This window comes from Anguilla anguilla, chromosome 7, assembly GCF_013347855.1.
Source record: "Anguilla anguilla isolate fAngAng1 chromosome 7, fAngAng1.pri, whole genome shotgun sequence".
NCBI classification, from domain to species: Eukaryota; Metazoa; Chordata; class Actinopteri; order Anguilliformes; family Anguillidae; genus Anguilla; species Anguilla anguilla.
This window is the reverse complement of record NC_049207.1, coordinates 10,483,117-10,509,321: the sequence shown is the minus strand read 5'-3', so window position 1 is coordinate 10,509,321 and position 26,205 is coordinate 10,483,117. Positions and strand designations below refer to the sequence as shown.

The 26,205-nt window shown below is 42.4% G+C and overlaps 1 protein-coding gene across 4 annotated transcripts in view; it reads right to left on the bottom strand.

Annotated features, from left to right (window-relative positions):
- Window positions 1-24,671, bottom strand: part of LOC118231203 (receptor-type tyrosine-protein phosphatase zeta-like) — a 56,643-nt gene extending 31,972 nt beyond the window's left edge. For 2 of the 4 annotated variants that reach the window (XM_035424817.1, XM_035424819.1), the window contains exons 1-2: window positions 24,260-24,671; window positions 4,787-4,855 (exon numbers count right to left, since the gene is read on the bottom strand). In XM_035424817.1, the coding sequence (XP_035280708.1) occupies window positions 4,787-4,855; window positions 24,260-24,323 (133 nt within the window). In that variant the 5' untranslated portion in view covers window positions 24,324-24,671. The remainder of the gene's footprint in view (window positions 1-4,786; window positions 4,856-24,259) is intronic. The other 2 variants (XM_035424820.1, XM_035424821.1) reach the window with 1 other exon arrangement.
- Window positions 24,672-26,205: the final 1,534 nt, after the last annotated feature.

The window sequence follows — 26,205 nt, the reverse complement described above, 5'->3', positions numbered from 1 at the left end:
CATTCAACAAAAACAAACTCAAATTGCTACCATTTTAGAGTCTATTATAGGTCACACACAAAAGCAAGAAAAACAAGTACTAACATTCTCTCAGCTGCCAAACAACACATTTGTGTGACCTTGCGTCTTCATTTAATCTCACGGTAACAACGTTAATGTCCCCAGAGTAGGAAATCATTACAATTTAGTCTACAGCTCCAACTCACAGCTCTTGGCTAACAAGATAGAGATCATTTAAAATATTTAATGGCATCAAAAATGCCCTAATTTTTTAGGCTAAAAAAATTTCACAAGTTGTTAATGTGTTAATAAGCTTGTTGCACATTTACTGACTCCCCCATAAAGACAATCATTTTGTCAAAAAGAACTCCATGAACGATGGTCCTGTGGTGTTTATTAGTCTTTGTTGCCTATAGCTGGTGAAAGGCCTCTCTTTTACTGTTGCACAATCCACTCAGACCTTCAGAGCAAACTCTACCTTTTCAGATGAAAACACTGAACACTGATGCAAAGATGGAGAGAAGTCCGTCCCCTCTTTATAAGCCATTATTCTGTTCCTTTAAAGGACAAACAAACTTCTTTCCTTCGGGGGCCATTTTTCTCCAGGGGCTATTTTTTCCTTACTGGACAAAACTGGAGCCACATAAAAGGGGCATATAAAGCGAAGACTCTGGCTATTGTGCTCTTTATGTGCGATAGGATTACACCTAACAAATGGCCAGGGCTCGGAGTATAAAGAGAACATCGCCCCCGCTCCCTGGCCCGTCCTCCCACGTCCAGACCACTTCCTGTTGCCGACGCGGTCGATGCGTCAGCACACGGCGATTCGACCGACATTCGCCGTGCGTGCGTGCGCGCCTTCGCGGGTTCCCTCCGGTAACGAGACATCAAACACAATGCTGTCCCACATCTGCTGAAACCGTAGCGTTACATCACCATGACTCAAACGTCAAACCCAGGAAGGAATGCAGACTTCTGGAGCTCCTTGTAAACCATGAGGGAGTGCCAGAGCAGTCCATCCCAATAATTAACATGATCTCCAACAAGTTTTAAAATTCTGGAAATTCTAGAATTTCCTTTATGATAAACCTCATAAGGTATGAGAAGAACCAAAGAGCAATCCAAGTCAATTAAGCAACAGCAGCTACAGGACGTGCGGAAGAGTATCACGTGTGGACACTGTGATCTTGTCATGAGTAAATTGGCCCGTTCAGTTATTTTGCTTTCATAACGAGGCTTCATGCAACGGTTTGAGCTTCTGCTCCCATTCTCCAGCAGTGAGAAGACAGGATGGGGATACGCAGACGTGCCAGAGAGGACGGATCAGAGACTGATCGGGCGCGTGAGGCTCGGGCATGAGCTGTAGCCATGGCAGATGGGAGGGTGGAGAGGGCCAGGCCAAAGCAGGGGATCACAGAGACCCCCTGGTGATGGAGAGGGGACAACATGGCAGACCAGGCAGGACACAGAGCTGCAACCCTGCATAACACCGCAGCACAGATACGGACAGGAATACACAACGCAGTAATAAATGTGAGTGTGTACACATGCACAAGCACACACAAATGCATTCAAGTAAGCTTACACATATGTAAGTGTCTGTGTGTGTGCATGTGTGTGTGTACATGCGTGAGTGTGTGTGTTTATGTGTGTGTGTGTGTGATTTCCATTGATGATTACTTTGGAGCTTCATAACACCTGTTGACATGAGACATGCATTTTCTACAAAGCCGGGACCAGTCTCTGAGTCTTCTGCCTGTCTCTCAGTCTCTCTTTCTCCCTCTCCCTCTCTCTCTCTCTCTCTCTCTCTCTCAGAGCAGCCTCACGACAAAGTGATCTCTTTTCACATGTAAATTCACTTATTTATGCTCCAGTGCTTGTATTGACACACAAATCACTCTGAGTATGACAAACAAGCCCTCTCCACATGTGACAGTTACCCGTCCACCAGGCGAGTGCATTTGCACTGCAGAAACACGCTCCCACGCAGACTTGCACAACGTCCCCTCGACACCAACTCCTGGACCCAAACCAACTCTCTGCCATTACAAATACAGATATCACCCTAAAGCTTCCACGCTGTGCTCAGCAGTGAAGCTCTCATATGTAAAATGCAGCCAAACGCAGTAGTTTTCCTGTAAATGACAACAGTATTTTCTTTGCCTACACAATATGAATAATACATCATTTAAAAAGCAAGCACCATAAGTCGCCATTTACAAGAGAGCCAATTATAGTGATATTCTATCACTGGGTAAGTTAACGCTCAACTTGAGCATCGCACGTATAACATATGTCACTCGGTTAAGTGGAAGCATGGTTGAGGGCACTGCCACTTGGGGTTTTTTTAAAATAAGGAGTGCCCTATCCATCCAGGTTCGCCCCCTCACATGTTGCTGGGTCCCATATAGACATTTATGCCTATTTCCTGTCACCCCACTGCTGCCTGTGTGTCTCCAAGTGACTCATGTCTTCTAGTCAAGTTAGCATCACAACTTCAGTGACATTAGAAGCATGAAGAAGAGTAGAGTAAAAGGGAGAGAGAGAGAGAGAGAGAGAGAGAGATGATACATGTTTGTTTATTTATGCAGCTCATGCAGTATATATACAGGCACCTTAACAGGAATATTTCCCCTCCTCCCACACTCCCCCCCCCACCCACCCACCCACCGCAGAGATTCTATTTAAAGAAGTAAACTGGCAAATATATGCAAGTGCTGGCAAATCCACTCAGGGGAAAGTATCAAATTTTTACATTTGGCTTCCTTGATTGGGTGCAGTAAATGAATGAACAATGCCTGCCACACAAATGCTTCTTCTCTTTGTATTTACACAGTCTAATATACTGTATGGCATGGAGTATTACTTCATTTCCTCTCCAGCATCTCAAAGGATCAGCTGAGCTGCAGTTCTGGCCTACTTTCCATAAAAAGCTGGAGATGAAACCAAGAGGAATCTCTGTGTTTTATTCTAAACAGGATCAAGAAAGAGCAGAAATATTCCTCTGCATAAAAAGATGGTGAAACTCAGTTATAATTATTTTCAAACTCTTCGGCAGAAGGTTGTCTAATTTAGAAAAAAAAAACAATACAAAAGAAAAACAGGAAAAACACATAGGATAAGGCCCTTGAACACTGATTTCTGCCTCTATTTCATTTGCGCATGTTAGGAATGAGTTATCGTAGGTACAGTCAATACAGTATGTGACCCAGGTCAGCACCAAACTCTTACAATTCACGGTGACAAAATGGATTTGAAATGAAAAATCTGCCTCACATTTAAATGCAAATTCCGGAATGAGACGGAATAAATTGAAATGAATTTAGAAGATCTAGAGGAGAGGAAAATGCATTAATATTCTCCTGAATTATATTTTCAAATAGGCTATTAATTCCCAGTCTCCTTGCCTAGTCCGTTTCAAAAGAAGTTTATTGGTACTAATTATAACCTATTTTACATACTCTTGGAAAATAATAATTTAGAGAAGAGACACTGCTGAAAAAGTCTTTTCCTGCACCAACTGGGTCTGATAAACATACTTTTCCTCTCTTCCTTCCCATCTTTTCCCACACTTTCAAATGAAGCTACGTTCCCACGAAAACTATAGCAAGCATGGTCACGTCATGGACACTATTTCATGAAAAAGTCACTTAGTGAATCACAGTGCAAGCAAGTAAAATCAGAGAAAGTTTTGCGTGAGAAAATTTCACACACAAAACAAGAGCAAGATCAGTTTTTTGATACCATAACAGCTCGGTTTGTAAAGGACTAAACAAAATTCCTAATCTTCTATGTTCAGTGGTGCATGCACTGACAGGACTATGGCTTAGCTCTGCTAGTGCTCATGCATATGACTGAGACAATACTCTATTTCCTAAACATGGACTGCCAGACAGCTAACTTGACCCCAACCTTGGTTTAGGGTCACACTGTGCTTGCTGACCTCACAGTTAATTTGATAGTTTGAAAGTTGTCGTTTGAATTCCTGTATTTATTTGACATTTCTGAATTTAATTTTCCACAAACTGTGTATTTTATAAAACCTATAGCTATAAACCTCTAAACACAGAGCAGCTAAAGCTAAAGTGGTACCTTTTAAAAAGAAAACAGTTTAACTGGCTTGAAAATCCCCGCCCCCCTCATTCCACTTCAGGCTGATGTGTGGTGAAACGGCTGCAATGCACAGTCCAGGTAGGAGTGGTTTTCCCCCGTTCACTGTGAAGAGCTTTGTGATATAAAGGGCATGGTTTGGCTGGAAGCACTAGGCATGCATCCAAATGTCGTCTACTAGGCTGGGTTGGCCAGACTGACATGTCCAACCAAAGACTTGTGTTTAATTTATAAAACCTCAAAGTCATTTTCTCATTTATAGAGCATGCGAAAATGATCTCCATATCTATTCTGGTAAATGATTACTGTATAATCAAGTGTCAGTTTTTCATTGCTTGATCCCTGCAGCATTCTAAGTGGATTTTCACAAACACATCTGCAGTAAAATATGATTGACAGTAACAATAAGAACAGCATTGTGTATATAAAATTAAATAATTAAAAACAGATGGCAGGTTGTCTGCGTCAATCACTCAACTGTTACCTCAATAAACAGAGTTTTCCCTGAAATCACAAAACTAACCACAATCAAACAAACCGAGACCTCACCTGTTGGCCCCGAAGGGCCCTCATAGAGCTTGTAAGCAAAAGCAAATCTACCATAAGCTCAAAAGATAGCAGGTGGTTGGGTGTGTTTTCCTAGAGGCTGATCTGGGATCAGCTGAGCCATGCTTACCAGCGTAGGACCAGTCAATGTCCTCCGTGAATTTGCGCTGGCTTCTGAAGTATCCTTGCACCACTTCAGCTGAAACATAAAGAACAAAACCAGGTGGGGAATTAGTCTCCTTTTGTGCTGAAACTGAGGCAGTGGACAATGCTAGCTCGCTCAACAATGAGCTTCACCGGTAACCTCTAACAAAACAGTCTTATGGAGAGTTTCCCCCCGGATCCCTCCCAGATAAACAGGGCTTATATTAAATTACACTGAACATTCGTGAACCAAGGCAGTGTTTTTAGAGGATTTAACCATGACAAGGGAAGTCAATCTCACGTCTACTCTCAGGAAGAAGTCTTTTATTTGTATTTATTTATTTATCTATTTATTTTGATGGAAGAAGTCAGGAAGAAGTCTTGATCTCACTTTATTTCATGGGCTTGCTTGTATTTTTAAACAGTCAGCAAATACACCACTACAGTTATTATCTATCTGTTTAATACTGCTCCACCTCGCTATGTTTATTCAGTACTTAAAATTATTTAAAGTCATACTCAGTCTAAACTGAGTCTGAATTTGAAGGACGACGAGGGGTGACAGAGTCTCTGTACGTGTGACGCGTGATATCTTCATTCAGACACCTCAACAAAGTCTGCCCCCTCCCATTTCCACCATGAATTTGTTTAATAAATAGGACCGATAATGACAATGTGATGAAGGAGAAGCCGCCGTTAAATGGCAGCTAGTTTTGAATGGAATGGAAGAATGAGGCCCCGGAAGAGCGCTCACCGGAACGGAAAGAACGGCCATCGGCTGTAGCCCATTCTCCAGAGACAGGCAGCGGATATAGAGACGTACGGTCACACGCACAGGAGAAGGGGGGGGGGGGGGGGGGGGGGCTACCACCTGCTGCCTCCAAACGCCGCTGTATTCACATCAGCAATTTCACTTCATTACCCTCACGCTGGGCTGGAAATGGTCACATATGTAAACCTAACCCAGCTACGGCGACATAAAATCATTCTCGCAATCCGTGGAAACGTCCATCAGACACGGTTCATTATGGAGCCAAACATTCTGTTACATTGTCAAACTACAAATTACTCTAGAAGCTGAACAACTGATTTTAAGAGAACTTAATTGACTTCATACAGATTTAAGGGCTAGGGGCATTTAGATTAAGTCCTTAAAATCTATACTGCTATTTAATTTATAAGCCTTGATGAATACAGTTTACAGATTTGAATAGTAACAGCTAAATCATGGGCATGAGTGTTACCATCTCCAAAACAAATTAAAGAAAGCACACACTCTGCAATTCCTTCTCTTCAATCTGAAATGAGATGATGCGACAGACAGCAATGATACAATTAAAATAAATATCATGTGGATTATTAATTTAAACAGAGCCCATCAAGCCACAGAAGCAGGCTGTTAGGAAGAATAACTGTCAGATACAAATGTCTCATTTACATACAGAGCCTGTCTATTTTAAGGATTTTGAATCTGAACGGTGCTGTGGACGGGGATGACTCATCCGGTGGGTTGACTACCAGTGTTTAACCCTGATGACATGGATGTTCTCACAGCGTTGTCATGACGTCTTTGTGATGTCCTCATAATGCCGCCTGCTTCACCATAAGCACACAGTGAAAACATTATGTGTAAGCTGGAAGATCGCTCTTGATGATAATTTACGAAACCCTACAAAGCCAATGTCCTCTCGAATGATAGTGGGCATCAAAATGTTACTTTAAAACAAGTGTAAAATTATCTCTGGTTTAGCCTAGTCTGATATTTATACATAGAGCCACTCGTGCTTACTGGAAAAGGTTTATTTCACAACGGCTATTATAGAGTTTATGTGCTTGAGTCCACAGGGCCATATTTCCAGGGCCCAGACATAGCAGAAATAACTTGTAACCTGTAACAGTAAAGAGGGTAGACCAGTAGTCTCTGAGACTCTGCCTCTCTGGTCTATGCTATTTAGCTGGGAACACCATGCCACACTGAGTCATGCATCTTTTTACCTGACTTGCTCTGCTGTCTTCATTGCAACATACTGACTCATAGTTAATGAATTACGTTGGAAGAACTGTGCACGATTTTAACCCCAATTTAGCCCTGACGATAACTAGGACCAATTTGTTAAGACTCGGTACACCTATGCTCAAATCTTGCAATGGCTTTGAGGGCAAGGAGCTTGTAGTGTGTCAAGTGCTTAAGAGGTACATTAATTGCTCTTGTGAGCTCCAATGAGCCGCAATTCATCTTCTGGGAAGCGAGAAAATCTCAGGCAGAATCTCGAGTTCATGGGTTTTTTCGGCCAGCTGTTCCCACTATCGCAACAAAGAGAGAGCGAGAGGGCAGCGGAAGAAGAGGCAGGACCACGGCAGAGAGAGGTGAGCAGCAATTAAGGCAAAGGGCACAGGCTCATCTGAAGCAGAGAATAAGGAGCTTACTGAGCAGCGGCAAAGGGCTTCGTTTTATCCGCCCGTTTCTGTGGAGGCTCCGTATGGCCGTGTGGTAATCAAAGCAGCACACTTTTGAACATCCTGACGAGAATGTCGCCTGCTTGCATGAATAGAACCTCTCCTTAAATTTGGCAGCTAAATCAGGCAGCCTATTGCGGGTTGATGAGGTCATGTAAGAGAGTGTTCTGGCTAACACCTTCCTCTCTAATTATGTATCTCATTGTAGTAGTTTGTAGGCTTTATCTCATTCCTTTTGGCCCTGTATCTATACAGCATAGCTTGGATGTGCATACAACTGTATATACATTTTTAAAATGCTATCTTTTCATTTTAGAAACATGTTATTAGTATAAGAAACCAGTATAGCATGGTAGGCACAGGTGTGATACACACATCAGTTTCCTGTAGGGCCTGTTTATACTTGCACTTGCTTGCCTGGCTACAACCTGAGTAAGTGACAGATCATTGTGGTCAGGTTTGTGTTTAACTCTCACTATAATGTTCTCATACAAACAAGGACAACCCTGATACAATACAGCTTCTGCTAGAGCCCCATGCTGAAAGAGACAAATCTGGGGTAAATCTGCAACTACGCCTCAGCTCTAAGTGGATCAATTTCACCCTGCTTTTAGCTCTAATTACACTGCACTGTGTAGGAACGAAAAAATCAGCAACCACTTAGTTTCAACCTCCTCGCGAAGAGATGTTAATGAGACATTATAACACAAACAACCACTTAGTGTTCTCTATTCTGTCTCTATTTCTCTCTGTTTCTCTCTTACACACACTGGTATGGAACGCCAGCAGCTCCAGGCTGCAGGGAGTACCAAATGTAGACTTGGTGCTGGACAATATCCATTGGGCAACTTATTTTTATATGAGCACACTGAGACATTGGCTGGCTTTGTTTATCCACAGTTAGAGGTGCAGGAATACAGTGAAATATAAATATTCACTGCAAACATATATGCGACACACGATGCGTTATTAAAGTGTACATGGTCAATATATTTGTAAATGACTTTTAAAAAAAGGTTTTTATATTTAATATGTTTATGGCAATTCATTGTGGGAAATAATGAGAATGTTTCTATTTCATCATGAAATTAATTGTGAGTTGGTGTGTGCGTGTTATTTTCTCCATGAAACCTGGGAGTGGATCCTGTAATGACTCTATTCAACTCAGATAATTCAGCTCAGTATTGTCTAATGTTCAAACATATCGCCTGCCTAGCCATAATGGTCTTCCTCACTGGGACCAACGCCTAAATAATGAGACTGAAATTAACAAGCAAACAGCCGAACAGAGACAACGCTCCAGCAGCCTTTTCGCTTAATTAGCCATCAGCACATAATCACTGATAACAACAGTCATTACACCGCTTCTCCAAAGCTTCTATTAAAATACCCAGCTAAGTGGGGGCGGAATTAAGTAAAACTAAGTACAGTTGGATTGAGATGCTACATTCTCTTATGGTGCAGCGTTGGTAGTTGTATGGTGCTATAGATAAAAATTTCCAACACCTGAACACCATTGGCCAAATCTGGCTGGATCAATAGGAAATAAACACATTCAACTGGTTTCATATAAAACACCTTCCAGCTCAACAGGTGCAATTATATAATTTCAGATTTAAAAATGAGGCAAGACACAAATATAAATTCTGCTCCGTTCAACAAGGACCTATGAAATGTTGATGATTTGATTGTCCAGTCACCAGTTCCTACATAATTTTGAAATTACTCAACTTCCAAGAGAGAAAAGAGAGAGAGCCTTGCTACATCAGTAGAGTATGACTGGACGTATCACTGACACTTTGGACAAAGTGGTTTAATCTCGTTATTTCAAGCACTACACAGGTATGACTGAACTCAAAGCTTGCTTTTGCCATGACTTCTGACTTCTGACCACTGACTGAACGACCTGTTCAAGTTTCCAGTGTTCAAAACTTGACACCATTGTTGGGCTGTTAAAGCTTAGATTAATGCATTCAACCCAAGTATACCCTGCAAATGTGGAGCATCTCAACAAACAGTAGAGCAAGCAGACAATCATATCAGCCGACTTCCTGTTTAATTATTTGCAGGGAGGGCATTGTGTTTCACTCCATCCACAAGGGGACAGTTTGTCAGGTCTTTGGTTTCTAGTTAATTCTATAGGATCTTTAATTACAGCATGGCGAAAAGAGACGTGAACATCGAGGAGCAGCATTCCTCCTCAGATCCATCCTCAGTTTTCATCTTCCTCACAGTGGAGACATTCAGTACTACACAGAAGCAGCTGAGTCATGCTCGTATACTGTACAGGTGGAACCGAAGAAGCAAATGAGCACGCTCCTGAGACACAGAAATGACCTTTTACAAGTACACTCAAACTCCAAAAGATGCAGACTCTATAATCATCATAACTAAACGCGAGGACAGGTTCTGCCTGTCTTCACTGCTCTACAGAAAGGAGTTTATATATACTCCAACACCCACAGACTATCAGCAGAGGATTGTGAATAATCAGTGGAATCAGAATCACTGAGGACTCGTGGAATATTACAGGAAAAATATTCTGTAAAACAAGCCTGCCTGTTAACTGATACACACTGTATTCTGGTTGTAAATCACAGAATGCGAAAAGAGAATGATACTGATTGAAAAAAACAACAACAAAATGGCATCAATGAAAGACGAAGATCTGCTTGAATGAAGATTCTGCTCGAACAAGTCACGCACTGTCAGTGGTGAAAGTTTCCATTTGAATAGCCATCATAGATTGTCAATGAAAATTACATACTGGGTTGCCAGAAAGGAATGATGGGATTCTGACAGTATATTCAGTGGGTAGGGGATCTTCAAGAGAATTTTGATGGGATTTTCACTGTGTACAGTGTAATATACAGAATATTGATGCCGAAGAGAATTAAAGCACCCCAAATCTGACAGAAACACAGGGAGACTTGGCCTGTACTTTGAACGTGTGACCGGTTGTGCCGGGGACATGTGTTCATCTCTTGGACCGTAAAATTATTTATAAGGGTGAGAAGCCATGCTGTTCTGTGAGAGAAGCAATGTGTTATTCATATCGCAAAAGGAAAGCGAGCCTAAATCCTGTCTCTGGTTTATCAGTGCAGAACCTGATACAAGTGAGGTAGTGCCAACTAAGACATTAAACATAGCCAACTGTGTGTGGATACAGTTTTTATTAATAGAAAACAATTTTTTTAAATGGTTTTCTCTTCATAAAAGGGGCATCCTTACATAATTAGCAGTTAGCTGTGCACAGGTTCCACAGCTGGAATTGTCTCTTTTCTATTGCGATTATATTCCAACAGTACTTATGGTTTTATTTTGCATGTAACCATTGGCAATATCACATCAACATGTATCCAAAGCCTGAGAGACTTGCAGAATGGCCAATTCCCAGGAAAGTGTGGGAAAGAAATGCCTTCCCAACAAGGACACAACTGAAACACAGCATTATGACATAAGACATATGGCTACAACAGACAGGGGGGTTTGCACGTTCAAATCCTATATTTGACTCTGTTGTTCCTCAGATTCCAGCAGAGTACTATTTTCATGGGGAAATTATATATTTTTTAAAATTGCACGTGTATGTGTAATTTGTCTTGGTCAAAACACATGAACAATAGAGTGGATCTGCATATATCCATATACATTATGATCCAGCTGTTGGTTCTGCAGCCAAAATCATGACATATAGTAACCGTGAGAATTAACTGCCTGCTGATGGAAGACGGCCTAACACATTCGGACAGCTGGGATTCACACACACACACAGCACACACATACACACACGCATATATGCATGCACGTACATGTGCACACACAAACACACACACACACACACACACATAGATTTTGTCTGCAAACACACTGATTTTGACCCGGGGAATTTTGATCTTCCCCGTTTCTCGCATTACTTGACCATTAAGGCAATATTGTCTGTCTTTCACAGCTGTATATGTCTTTAACTGGATTACCCTGAGCCTACCAAGCACCTGTTCATAAACTAAGTTGAACGCGCCACATCCTGTACATTTTCAGAAGTTCCCGTAAGTAATCCAAAAGAAAATGCATTTGATCGAAATGACTCAAAAGAGAGGCATTAAGGGTCAGGTCTCGCTCCCACAATGTTGCATGATCTGAATATAAACAGTACATAAGGCGCTCGTTAATCTCTGCTGGTGGGGTTTGTTTAACGTAAACACACATCTCCAGTTGCGTTTGCTAAAAGTGGGCTACGTCTCATGGATATCTCACAACAAGAGCTCTCGTGAGCACTGACAGAACACAAAGAAGCAAGAGGCCCACCAGAATAATTGTGTATGGCCTGGGGGGGAGGGAGGGGGGTGTCTGCATGTGAACATACATTTTTGTGTCTGTTTGAGCAGTATGTGCTTGTGTAAGACCGAGCGAGTAAGAACATGCTCGCGTGGGTATGTGCGTATGCATGCGCGTATGTTCACACGGCTGTCTGTGTGAGGTCCCTCTGCTTTCAGCAGAAGGTGAGAGTGAAAACAAACATTAGCATTGAGACAGGACTGATGCAGGCAAATCCCCTATCTCCAGAGACGGGGACACCGGCAACACTTCAAAACCCATTACAGATCAGATTTAGACCGGCTACATGTCAACACGGTGAGGCTCCACACACAACAGCCGGCGGGGAATCATGGTCACTTAAAAACCTGATGCCAAAGTCCTTAGAGCAGCATCAAAGCTGGAAAAGGTTCTGTATACAGTACCTACACAAGGGAATACCCACAACATTAATAAACACTATTTTGGATGAAATCCGTGTTTGCAAAGAAAAATATGAAGACCAGTTGCACAGCCAGCACCTTTGTGCACCTGTTTAGACGACAATCATCCATTCTTCACTGAACATAATTTACTGCTGATTAAACAACTGTGAAGCTAACTGAAGTTCAGCTGTTTGCTTGCAACAATACATAACAGAATTAGGCCTTTCTGAAATAGAACCTCTCTGTATCACCCTTTGGTACATTTGCCAGAGGTACAGAGAACATATTGTCAGTCTTTCTAAGGTCTAAAATCACAAATCACAAGAAGTCAAGGTTTCAAAGACCGTAACAAAAATTATAGCGGGCTTGTGGATCAGTAGTGGCAGTTTCAAACACAGAAAACTTGTTCGTTGGAAAATCCTAAAGTCAACACACTGTTCTTAGGTTGGCAGAATGTCAGGACGCCAGACTACTGTGACCTGATGAGGTAGTATCAGAGGGGTAGGCTTGTGTCAACAGAGCAGGGCCAGAAGTCACGTAAGAGAGTGTGCTGGCAAACACCTTCCTGTCTAATTATGTCTTTAAAGTGGGTCGTAACAATGCACCGCAACAACTTATCCATTCTACAGATAACTGTACAGACGTATTTATAGAACGACATATTCAAGAAAAAAAGCCAAAGGTATAAGTTGTGTTGGGAGTTGTTTGTGTGTGAGTGTGTGAATGTGTGTGTGCGTGCGCGCACCTGTGTGTGTGGCATGAGTGTGTGTTCGTGTGTAAATAAAACCGAATGTGTCACTAAAGTCAGGACTAAACCAGCCTAATTAGAGAATGAAAATGAATTCCATGATTAATTTCCTCCATTATTTGCTCTGGATGTGCGCCAAACACACGAGTGTGTACAAAACGGAAATATGATCATCTTGTGGGTTTTTTTTCCACAAAGCCAGGCCATATGTTTCTGCCATATCAGTCCACCGTCACCTGCTGAGGGCCTAAAACCCACGAGCAATCGGCGGTCTGCCTCGATCCAGCGGTGATATACGCTTTCCCTCCGCGGCACAATCAGAGCGCCAGACTGGAACGAGGCCCCGATCAGCATGCACGGCGCGTTGAGCCCGGCCCCCCGAGAACAAGCGGACCTCCTCATGGCTTCTGGCCACCGTGACTTCCTCCAGTCTCGCACCCATTACCATGGACACAAATTCAGCCAGCCTCCTTTCAGCCCGGCCCGTATGAGTTTATATCATTTTACCAGGGAACCCGGCGGCCAGACGCTCTCGACCCCACTGCCGCCCCCCCCCCCCCCACCACCCCCCAGGCCCAAAATCGCACTTTTCCGTTGCGAGCCAACTCCACCAGTCAACCTTCTCAACGACGCATTCAAACACAATCCCTGTTATTGTCAGCCAGCCGTCAGTGTAACTTAAGAAGGACTTCCTGAATCCGAAGGAGGGGGAAAAAAGAGCCCCTTTTGTTTTAACCGACTACCCTTTCTAATTCCTTCAGCCATTACTTACACGGTGAACATTTATAAACATGTACTGAGGGGCTGCAGATGTTTTAAACACCGAGCTCAATTTCACGCAGTGTTTATAAAAGCTGATGACTGAGGAAAGCGCAGGAGCGCACTTCACCATAACAAGCCGGAGCTTCGCATTTACTTTGAACCCTTCGTGGCCTTTAGCCGTTTCACAACACAGACTTCCGTTGCTCCACACCGGATAGGGCCAGCCACCATGAAGATACAGGCATACAGCCTGAATCGTGGGTTTCGAGAGAGGAACGGATGGCCTTCACGCTCTTTTTTGACAGTTACCATGACGAAAGCATGAATAAAGAACGTTCATCCCTCATAACGACATCCTGGATCACTGGCTATGTTTTTGTTCACAGAGTTCAGTGAATTCAGCCAAGAACCTGTGAATAAACTTAATGACAGGGTTCAGATAACATGAGATAGAGACCAATTTGTTCATTTCAATAGATTCTTGTCAGTGTTGTAGTTTTAACAGCGGTGGCTAAAAATATAAACTGCCTGTAGATAAGAGACCCCCCCCATTATCCACCCTACTACATTCCACAAAACAAACAAGAGCGATGCGCATATGATGCTTTTTCCCCTTCCAAAAAAAAAAAAAAAAAGGCATTGGACTGCTTTGGAAAATCTTTTTAACAAGATTTCCAGACGCATAAAGGCTTCCTTCGGAACACAGAAGTCTGTGATCCCGGGGTTTTTTTGGGGGGGGGGGGAGCTGGCAAGAGTGAGTCCAGACAGGCTTAATCTAATCCCACACGGGCAACCGGACAAGGGCCCGAGGAATAAGTTGACGGAGGCAGAAGTGATTTAAAAAGGCGCACTAGCTGCCTGTTTTCTCCCGTTACCCCAGGGTCTGTTGGGGGGATTCCAGTGAGCCACCCTTTTTTTTTTTTACACTGAGCTGATTACATTTCACCGGCAGAGAGGGGTCTTTTATGGCCGCCTGCATCTCATTTCCGAGAGTCGTGGGGTCTGATTGTGCCTCGGTTAGGAGGATCACCTGCAAGGGGCCTGAAACCGAGTCCAATGGAACGGCAGACTTAATGCAACGTAATACAATAACCGAAACCCCCCCCCCCCCCCCCCCCTCAGGGCTAACATAAAACTCTGTTGCATCGACATCTGTGGTAATTACATGTTTATCAACACCACTGATGGTTTGTCCCTTCCTTTACGCAATTAGATTTAGCCCAGTCGGGTTTTAATGTATGAAGTAAAAAATGAAAATAGCTACAGCAGTAAATAGAAAAAAATGCATTTGTTAAGTCTATTTTCACAGCGCCATATTTTTATAACATTAATAGCCAACGCATAATATTGTCTCCTTGCTCCATTGACTCCATCCAAATTAGGACTGGCACAGTGCCCTGTCTGTATTTGAAGTTGAATGAGACTGATTTCAAATGGAAAACCAGTTTTCTCATTTATTTTAGAAATAAAGAAATAAATCTGGCTCGAGCATATCTTTTCTAAAGCAGATGCTGTCTTTTAGATACCATGGCTCCAGTATAGGTTAATATGATATAAACTAAACACAGCAAGTACCATTAATAAAATACGAGATACATTATTCTCTAGAGGCATGACAACTCATACATGACAAGTAAGTCAATACAGAGGCATTTCATGTGTTCATAGCAAGAGCACCCTCACGTTCTGTCTGTGTGATTTCACTAAGCTTTCACATCCTGTGAATTTGATATTTTTTGCACGTTGATAGAAAACGGTATCTGCAGAATTGCTTTACACAGAGAAGCCATGGACAGCATGCATGCATGCATGTTTGAAAGGCAGTCTGGCTGCCCAGCGTGTGGTCAGATCCTCGTCGCGTGTGCTCGTATGCGGAGAGAGCTGGCATTGCCCACGGCGTTGCCTGGCCCTCTTCATAGCGTGAGTCCACACAGCTTCCCGAAAAACGCCCGCGCACACTCCTCTCCCCCGGTGAAAACACAGGGACACACAGATGTCTAGAGCGATGGAGGGGAGGGTGTCACCTGACCCCTACTTCCTGCCAGACCCACGACATGTGCCACCCCCCCCACCCCCCCCTCTCGGATCTCCTCCATCATCTGCCAATGAGCCACCTCACACTGCACCCTTCTACACACACAACAGACACTGAATACACATACAGTCATAACATAACATAGCACAACACAAATACACGCGCATAGTTTCAACACACACAATCCGATACTATAATCACAAAATAACACAACACATACACACACACATGCACACACACCCAACACATACAACAGAGAACAAGGACACATAAACATAACAAACATGCAAATACACATACAGACATCTGCAGCAGACAAAGGTATAAGCACCGAGTACTCAGAAAACTTGAAAAGTAAGGGAACACTGATGTAGAAAATGGAATACTGATATTGAAAATGCTATCTTAACAATAAAACCAGGGCTCCATTTGGAGCGTAAAGTGGCACAAAGATCTTTCGGTACAGCGGCTGATCGAACCTAGATAACGTTAAAACATTTTTGCCAATCTGGAGATGGATTAGGCATTTCTGAGTATCTCAGCCTTCAAAATATTTGACGATGTTGACTAAAGAATAAAGCTCTTAAAATCCATTCCATGGTTATTCAAAGGTTATTATACGAAGCTGGAGTCTCTCTCTCCCTCTCTCCCCCCTCTCTCTCTCTCTCTCTGATGGTTTAATAGCTTAGTATGGGTTTCATTGTGGTTTTATTTGTTTCTGTTTAAATCTTTATTGGCCTTTTGTCCCTTTTTAGTTTCTTTTATGAACATTTTAACATAATTGGATTGAAGGTTATTGTTTATTCTGTAAACAGTTTTTTGCAGTGTTTAAATAAATGGTGTATAAAAAAACCTCTCTCTATCCCTCTCTCTCCCTCTCTCTACACCTCCTCCTCCTCCTCCTCTTCGGACAGTGTTCATCTCATGCCCTGCAGGTGACCGGGTATGAATGCAAACCACCGTGTCAAGCCCCCGCGTTAATTCCCCTGGTAGCCATTCCAAACGGTACGCTGCACAGATAAGACAGAGACTTAAAGTACCAGGCTCAGTTTGCTGTGTCTGCTTTCCCCAGAGCCTTGGCGATTTCATTACATTTATTAATATGCATGAACATGGATAGCCCTGTGGACTGGAGAAAGCTGGTTTGGTGCCAATGCTGGTAATGGGTAGTGCTACTCTGCTACATTTTGGCGGGGAAACCTATTCTGTCAGCAGAGATAACAGGATATACATACTGAGGATTGTATGCATAGTATTACATGTATGTAATAAGTATGGGCAAGTATGGAACAAGTACTAAGAAACTGCTATCAAAGAATCAAATTGAGGAGCTGAGTCTCTTACAGCAATGTGGGCAGCTGATGACAGTGAAATGCAAATGAACGGTTAATGCTAGCTAGCAGACTGGAACACAAAGACAGGCAGAAAAAAAAAGCTGATTTCATAAAAGAGAGCTACATCAGATCACTTCTAAAGCACACATACAAACCAGTGTGTTCTCCAGTACAGTTCTCATGAACACACACTTTGGCACATAATTGTCTTGAGAAAGGTACCAGCAACAGTACAGAAAGTACTACCATGCAGACAAACCCCTCCCTCTATTATGTTTTCTCAGATATAATCCACCAAGCCTTTGTGAAAAACTGGAGAGATCATATACAAGTACACTAAATCTTCTATCTTTAATTTCTAAAACACTTAAGATTTGCAGAACTCATGAGAAACAAAACCAGCAACAAAACGCTATTAGTTGCCAGGACAACTAGTAGAGGGAGTTACATAATTTTGTTATGAAGTCACTGATCCTAGGTTTCTCCATGCTGGTAGCGTATTGTGGCAGTCATGGAGGTCTCATCTACTGGACAGGTCAGTTCAGCCTAAGATACATGCTTGCCTTTCCCCTCCTCCTCTCCATCTCCCGTAGTCCTGTAATACAGGAAGGTGAAGGCGATTAATAAGGAAAATATTACTAATTAATTACTTTTGGTATCTTTCTTTCCCATTGCAAGATGCCATTGGTGGCCCGTGAGGACCCCAGTGAGTTGTTATTTCGAGAAACTTCCTAATTGAAAAGAGAGAGATTAGCTGTAATGAGGCTCACATGAAGACCAGGGGGACTTTTGGTGTGGCGATGTAGGCCTGCTATATGATTGGCTGACCCTGACACACTTTTCAGCAAACTGTCTGTCAACTCTGCAGCCTTGCCAACAAAATCAGCCATCCTAGTTTCCACGAATCAAATTTTCAGAACTCATACAGCACTCCAGAAGAGTACTGCAGATGGTGCTTTGAAATACAGCATAAAGACCAGCAGTGTAGTAAAAAACTCTCACAGTACGGTTTGGCATGCACTACATTATTGGTACAAAGACACACTAACTAGTGTCTATTGGCTTCATTAAGCGATAAAGATACTGATTGAAGTTACCATTATAAATATATGCCTACAGTTCATAAAAAAACTTCAAAATCAAAACACCTGTAGTACACATGAGCTTTAAAATTGCACAATGGAAACATACTGTTAATGTATGCTATTTGTGGCACCATTTTACCAGAGCGCACCTTAGGCTACATGTACCAAGTTGCAATATTCAGAGACCTCCATGACTGACGGTATGGTCTTTTGCTTGTTAAAATCCGGACAAGGAAGCCAACTCCATAACACAGTATCAAAGATTTACATATAAAAAAAACATTTTTAATAAGACCCTGTTAATACAATTGGCTGTGTAGCATCCCGTCTCAACAACAAAATGATGGGCATGCCAACCAGATCCAAACATATGGCATCTCTGCGTCTGTTAGATAGCGAACAGACACGGGACCCTTTGAAAGCTGGCATGAACACCGAGCGGGCGCAGTGGCACGGTGACCCTTTGACTCCGCCCATTACAAATGTGTCGGAGGATCAGGTGGTACTGCCGAGGGGGTGGCACGAGTGGGCCTCCTCTCCAGCCTACTCCAGCTGGGTCCAGCTCCCAGACGCCAGCCAAAATTAATTCGCAATATTGGGAGGCTATGTCATGAGCGAGAACAGAGACCGTGTACAATGAACCCACATCGACCCACTAAAAATAGAAACTGCTAAGATTATGGCCAATATGATGCAACACACTATATATGCACCATTTGATGCGATTACTACTACTACCACCACTACTACTCCTACTACTACTACTACTACTACTACTAATAATAATAATAATAATAAAAGCAAGTTGAAATATTTAATTATACAAGTATCATTTGTTACATTTGTCCTACATAAGTTGGCTATGCTGACTGAGTTGTAGTTTGCATTTTTGCTATGAATTAAAAACAGGGTTGTATTGTCATCAGCATCTTTATAGGCTAACAAGGTCAGGAAAACATTACACTGATTATTGACACTGGCCCAGAATTTCCATACTGTTAATAAGTTACATTAAGGTATTAAGAAAACATTGCTAATTAACCGCTGAGCTACAGGTGAAATGGTAGACCTCAAATCCTGAAATCATCTCTTTCGCCATTTATTACTAAGAATGTCACCACTTTATCTGTAAATCATGCCAAACCCCCTGTAGTTGCTGTGAAAACCGCCTTTTACATTTTTCAAGTATGAAAAACTATCTTTCAAATGCCACCTTATATCTCAGTAAATACATCAAAAATAGAGGACAAGACAAAATAGTTTTGAAACAGCCTGTTAAATGAATTTTAAAAAAACAACGCTGTACTTATTTCACACAAAACATTTCATTTCAAAATGAAAGTGTTTTCTTTATTACTTGGTTCTGACTGTGAATTACATTTAGTATATTTGTACATTTCCACTGTGCTGTCATTCTGAAAGGTGGTGTGAGACCACACACAGACTGCTGGAGAGGGGTGAGAAATCGATAATTCTTCACCAGCCGCCCAATAGAACTCCTCTTGTTCTCCCAAACAGCCTTGTTACAACTGGCTCTTTTAGATACATGACAGGCCACCCTCATCAGCTGTAATTAATTAACCGGTCAGTCAAGGGCATGGCCAAGTGCCACGAGGGGAACCAGCGGGGTAATGCAGAAATTAAACAAATTCCACAACAGAGAGATGGGAGAAAGAGAGATGCAAAGAGAAGCAGAGGAGGTGAGATGGAGATAGAGAGGGGAGAATACAGAGAGAGAAAGCTGTACGGAGAGGAGTGGACCGAGGGAAAGAGAGATGAAGAGTGATAGTGAGACAGGTCAAGCAAAGAGAGAGTGATAGAGTGTCAGCCCCTTAACAAGGGCTTCAGCAGAAACTGGGACTACTGATGGCATGCTGTCAGAACTGGGCCCTGGTACTAAATTTAACCAAAACACAACTTTACTGCCAACGGTACTTACAATTTTAAGATAACAAAGTTACTTATTCCTATATATACTTTATTACTATATATCCCAAATGGGGATATTATTGATTATATTATGATTATTATTATTGTTGTTGTTGTTGGTGTGTAACATGAAAGTTAAAAAACAGGCTAAAGGTAGCACAAAAAAACATGTGCATGACATTCCAAACATTGATTTTAAAAGAGTGGCAGGTCGATTAAAATATAATTATGCCTCTGTTAAATAAATTTCTATCCCTACTCCTTTCATTACAAACAATTTTCCAATAGATGAGCCCAGAAAAGTCTCCTTCAGCTGGCTCAGAAAGCCGTCTCAGAACAGGACAATAACAACACACACATCGCGCTCAAGGGACTTATAAAAGAAACAAAATTACACCACTTATCACACAAAGCCGCAAAGCAGCAGTTTGCTGTCTAGGCCAGAAATCACAAAATACATTATGGCAGACTAACCTTTACAAAAAAAAAAAAAAAAAATGGCAAGAACTCTAAAAATATGGTCCAAAACCATATTTTCTCTTGTAGTATCAATTTGATGGCAACAATTTTCATCCTTGTGCTATTAAATCACAGTCAACGATTTCACACACAGTTCCACATGAATGAAACTGTGCTTCTATTCAAATAAAAACCATGTAAAAGTATTAACCAAAACTAGAGTTTCGCACTGTTAACCAACCACCACAATAGCCACAAATTGCCCAGAATCTCACAGAAACAGGTGGTTGTGATGGAGGATTCAGAACAGCAAAGGGTGTACAGTTTGTTCATGTTATGCTTATTATCACTTTGTTGCTATCACTACCATGATTTTTGATTTTGCACAGCAAAATTGCAATTGTTAAATCAATTCTAACAGTGTTATATCGGCCCTATAAAGATAAAATCACCATTACCCATAAAGCCCTCCATAACTTGACCACCGAGTATACCTTTAAACCTTTAAACATCTGAACAGAACATACGTTACCCTAAATTATCGAAGAAATGTGCCATTTTTTAATTTTTATTGCAAATAAAGTTATCTTTAGTATTATTATCACTTATTTATTTCACCAATTTCCGTCACAACGTCAACGTCTTCACTGAGAGAAACGGGCAGTGAAGAAGCCTGCTATAAAGTGGGCCCTGCCTGTCAGCAGGCTGACACTGCAGTTCCTCTTGGCTGAGGGGACAGCGGCGACGCTCCAGGGCCGGTGCGTTTGTCTGAAACGGCCCTGGCAGAGCGCACATTCGCATGAGGGGACGAATACACTGCGTGTTTTTTTGGGCCTTCGCCCCTCTTTCTCTCGCTCTCTCTGTCTCTCTCAGCGTGAAACCATCCTGCTCCGCGAAACGACGCCGCCGGGACAAACCGAAGCCCCACCGTTTGGACGTCACACTCGCATAGCTTCCCACAAAGGGGACCCCCGGGGCTTCCTGCATCGCTGTGCGCCCACAAACGCTGTCCCCTCTGCCAGCTCGCACAAGAACAATCTCCAGGCTGACGGCATAATTCACAGGGGGGACTGAGTGCGGGCCCAGCGCGGAGGTTCGATTCCCAAGTCTCCCGTTCCATTCAAGGCCCCCGCCACTCCCCTGCCCAAACTCTTTGCCTCCACCATGCTGGGGGGGGGGGGGGGGGGGGTGAACAGGGATTCTGAAGTTCAATGCAGCCCTCGCCATGCTTGACTGAATACCGTTGAGCCTAATACCGACTAATCTGGTCATCAAATACCCCCACTGCCGTCCACTGGAAACCAGCCCCACTTCTCACTGGCCGCAGAGACAGGGAGGTTTTGGCATGCCAAGCTGCAGGGTAGGGTGTCCCACACCCCTTCAAAGAGTAGGAGAGAGAGAGAGAGAGAGAGAGAGAGGAGCAAGAGAAAGCTTCTTCTTCCCCTGCTCTGTTTGTTGTGGCCTCAGTGCCTTATTTATACTGGGACTTCACTGATAGATAGAATGGGAAAAAAAGTGTTTGCGGTCAGTCTTGGTTGGGTTGCGACACCTTTCTCTGCCGTTTGATGTGTTGCCAACATTTATATCCGTGGTGGCAGAGCGATGTAGTCACAGCGGTGGATGTGTGCCCCTAAGATGAGTGTTTTCTGGTAACTCCTGTAACTCTAGAGGGATGTACCTATATTGCTTTATAAATGGATAACATATTACAAAGTCATCTGCCCTGAATTAGAGTGTCTGTTAATAACATACCTTTTCTATAATCAACTCATGTGAAATCTGAATATTGCATTGGCGTGTGTCTGTCCCATTGAGCTGATATGAAAGAATTACTGTTGGTTTAGATAGAAATATGACTTTTCTGGAGGACAGAGGTGGGGGTGGGTCAGATAGCAAAATGCCAGCCAGTGGGTACATACATCACACGTGTAATGTTGTAATGGTCACGGCCACCAGAGTCTGGCTGACGGACAGGCCCATTATGCCTGTCATCTGTCTTGACCATCGCATTCACAAATGCCTCCAGGACATGCTCTGCCGAAAACAGCCACCATTTGTGACGCACAGTGAAAGCAGTCCATCCACAACAGGTTGTGTCGGGAAAGAGATGGTGTTGGGCCTGCGTTTCTTTCACTCGCATGACCTCTTCCCCACGAGGCCTTGTCTCCCATCCCTGACTAAACGACACTTTCTTTGTGCTCCGGAATTCATCAAAGCATCATTTAAAGTGCCCAGCTAAAAAGAAAAAAAGGAAGAAGAAGAGGGAGGAAAAGGAAACATACAGTCCAGCATTGAGCAGGTACCAACACATTTAATATCCCCCATTCAAAAGCCATGCCACAATAGTCTCCTTTCTCCTAGCGGCCTGATTTTGGCCAGCTTTTACAATCTTTGTCTCGCCTTGCATCCAAAAGATTAAACCAACCATATCAGTCTCCTCCTTGGCACTTTGGTGCTGAACGCGGGTAAAATAGTGAAGCAGGATTCAGAGATGGGATCTGGCTAACAGCTCAAACCTCAGATGAAAAGAACCCATCTTTATCTTCAAAGTTTGGAGGAAACTGGGCAATTTGTATGTAATAATAAACAAATAACTTATATAATATTATTAAAAAACCAACTGCCACATAAGATAAAGCATGTAACACATGAATAGAGGAATACATTTATCTACAGCTCAAAGGAAGAAATCGTCAGACAGAAACATAAAGGTAAAAAAATAAAAAATGAAAATCTATATAACCCATATAACCTACAATTACATTTTTTTTTCAATTCTGGCATGTGATATGCTAGTCAATGAGGGACAACAGTGAACTCTTAAAATCTTTAAAGCAATTAGCCCATTATAATTGCTAGTTAATGACTTTCCTGGCCTCATTTTCTATCAGAGCACAGGTTTGCAGAGGCCTGGGGGCTGTTAGAGGCCTCCATAGATTTCTGCAACACCTTCTATTCAATAATTCAATCCCCCCTATCCTGTTCCACCGTATATATGTATAGCTCGTATGTACAGCTCTTCGAATGAAATGGATTATTTGAAATAGAATACCATAAAGTAGAGTCCCTCTAAATGTGTCATGGTCTTTGATGTCCAAAGTAGCCTACACATCACACAAAGAAATGCCAGGTTTCAAAGGGAGTTCAATGATGCTCAGATAAGATGTGTGTGTGTGTGTGTGTGTGTGTTTGGGTGTGTGTGTGTGTGTGTGTGTGTGTGTGTGTGTAATTACACAGAGCAAATGTAATTGTGGTGCGCACGCAATTTATATCTAGGCCCCACTCAAATAAACGCGAATTATCTCTTATACTTCACTACTATCAATATTTATTTATTTATTTATTTATTTATTTATTTATTTATTTATTTATTTATTTAATTACTTTTTTAGGTACATGGTTTCAAAAATATGCAACTACTACATTACAGGCATTTACTACTCCTATATATGAAATTAGCATTACGATGTACACATTATGCGTAAAGATGCACGCGTAAAATGTACCCTTGGTCAGTAACTTTTCAAAAGACCGCGTTCTCAAGCCACACTTTGATTTTCTCCTCCGCGACGGAGAGAGTGGCGGTTTCACTCTTCAGCTTGCAATAATCAGAACCCAGTTGTTTGAAAATTTTAACATAAAATTTAAATTAAACACTTTCAATATTGTATTTTAGTGCCTCAGTACGGACCTCTCTGGAAAAATGGACACAATGTAATGGTAGGCTACCTGAACTTCACGCACTGATCAGTGTTCTCAAGTCTGTTAGACCAGCTTGACGTCTCGCGAATACAACAGCGTCAATTCACCGTGAAATCTAAGAACGCTCAATATCGATTCAAGTGCACAATTTAAAGAAAGTCTGTTGCTTGAAAAAATAAATAATCAGATATAATTCAAGTACGTACCTATCAAGCAGATGACCACGAGCTGAGCGAGCAATAGAAAGCTTTTTGATGTAGTCACTTCCATATTCTTCCCTTCATTCGCGCAAAAACAAAAAGAAAACAAAACATATACTAGGTGAGGAGAAAACGCTTTCAGCAAGGGAACTGTACTCCCGAGGTACACGGGGGATGCTATACGTGATTCATGCCGATGGTGTTTCCATCTCTCTCTGACATTCGCTTCTCTCTCGTGGGTGTCTCGCGCCGGAGCGGCAGCAAGGACTCGTGGAATCACGCTGTATGTGAAAAGGGCAGAATATTGGGAGTGTGCGCCGCCCACAGCCCAGATCAACGCAGCGGCGGTGCTAACGCCTGCTCCGCGAGAGGAGCAACTTCAGGTTCAAGGAGAGCATAATCATATTAGCCCATCTGTTTATCCAGTATGAGCACAAACTCGTGCGTGTCAATGGAAGAATAATAGTTCAATGATAAGACTGTACATTCGTCATTTTATTGAAAATTGTTGACATGGTCCGAGGGGAAGAGGGCATAGGGGTGGGACTTATAAAAATAAATGTTTGACCTTCAATTTTCTAACCTCAGTACTTATGAAGAGACATATGATGAAGTAAAAAATAAACCAGTATATATCACCAAGGCTCCTTGCCTGAAAGCAGGACACAGCTGTAACTGAGTGGTGCATGAACTGTTATTGAACCATATTGTCATAATGGACAGAACACGATCCTGTTGCACCTTGGCATTGCACCCCATGAAGAATCATGATGCTCCAATAAGAGGATAACAGGAAAACAGCATGAAGTCACTTTAACAGACTCCATAAGCAAAGATCAAGTGTTGGGGGGAAGTGCGATGTATTATGACATGGGGTGAAGGTCATTGACCTCTTGACAGGGGAGTAGGTTAAATGTAGGAGAAACTGGGAGCCACAGATTAGCAGTGACCCGGAAAACTGAAGATAGCTTGGGAGTGAAAATTGGGTGAGATGTGTGTGTGTGTGTGTGTGTTCTGGTGGGGGGAGCATGGAGTTGACTGCCTTTCAGGAAAGGGGATATGAGATTCTTAAGGGGTGAGGAGGGGGGATTTGACACACCCACACTTTTACAGAGGCACTCAGCACTGAAGAGATCACAAAGCATATGCCCTGATAGACATAGGCAGATTCGTGGGGAGACACATTTGGATCTTCTATCTAAGCAAGTGTGTGTGTGTGTGTGTGTCTGTGTGTGTGCAAGTGTGCGTGCGTGCATGTGTGGGTGTGTGTGTGTGCAAGCGTGTGTGCGTGCGTGCATGTGTGTGTGCATGTGAGTGAATGGATGGTTGGGTGGGCCTGTGCACTCATTCATGACTGCACTCTTCTATATTTCTTACAAGCCAGACCACCGCCGTTCATGGTGTGAGATATGGCGCTAGATATTCCTGGCAGTAATTAAGCTTGGCTGTTACTTCCTCAATGTCTCCTGAAACAGGAGGTTCTGGCACAGTCTGTGTTGCTTCTTTAGCACAGTGAATTTATAATCACTGTGCTTCATTAATTCATAATGCCAGCAAATCAGAACACTTGCAGCTTTAGCAGTAACAGACAGAATTTTTAATTTCAGTTTCTATAATATTAAAGGACATGCTCTCTCCCGCCACACCTTATTTAAAAATATATATATATATATTTACCCATAGGGTCTTTTCTAGCCACATTTAAAGACAGATTTAAAGATCTATTGACCTAACAGTGAAAAAATATAGAAATAAACATAATCCATTTTAAATCTTTAGGTTCTTGTCCTAGTTTGGGCAGGCGTAAGCAGTGTGCATTATTAATGTATTTATTTATTTAGGAGTTGTAATTTATTTATTTATGAGTTGTTATCTTAATTGAATAAGATGTTTTTTAGTTTCTTCAACCCTGTGCTCCTGTCTCACACACTTGCAGCTTCCCCCGGTGGCTC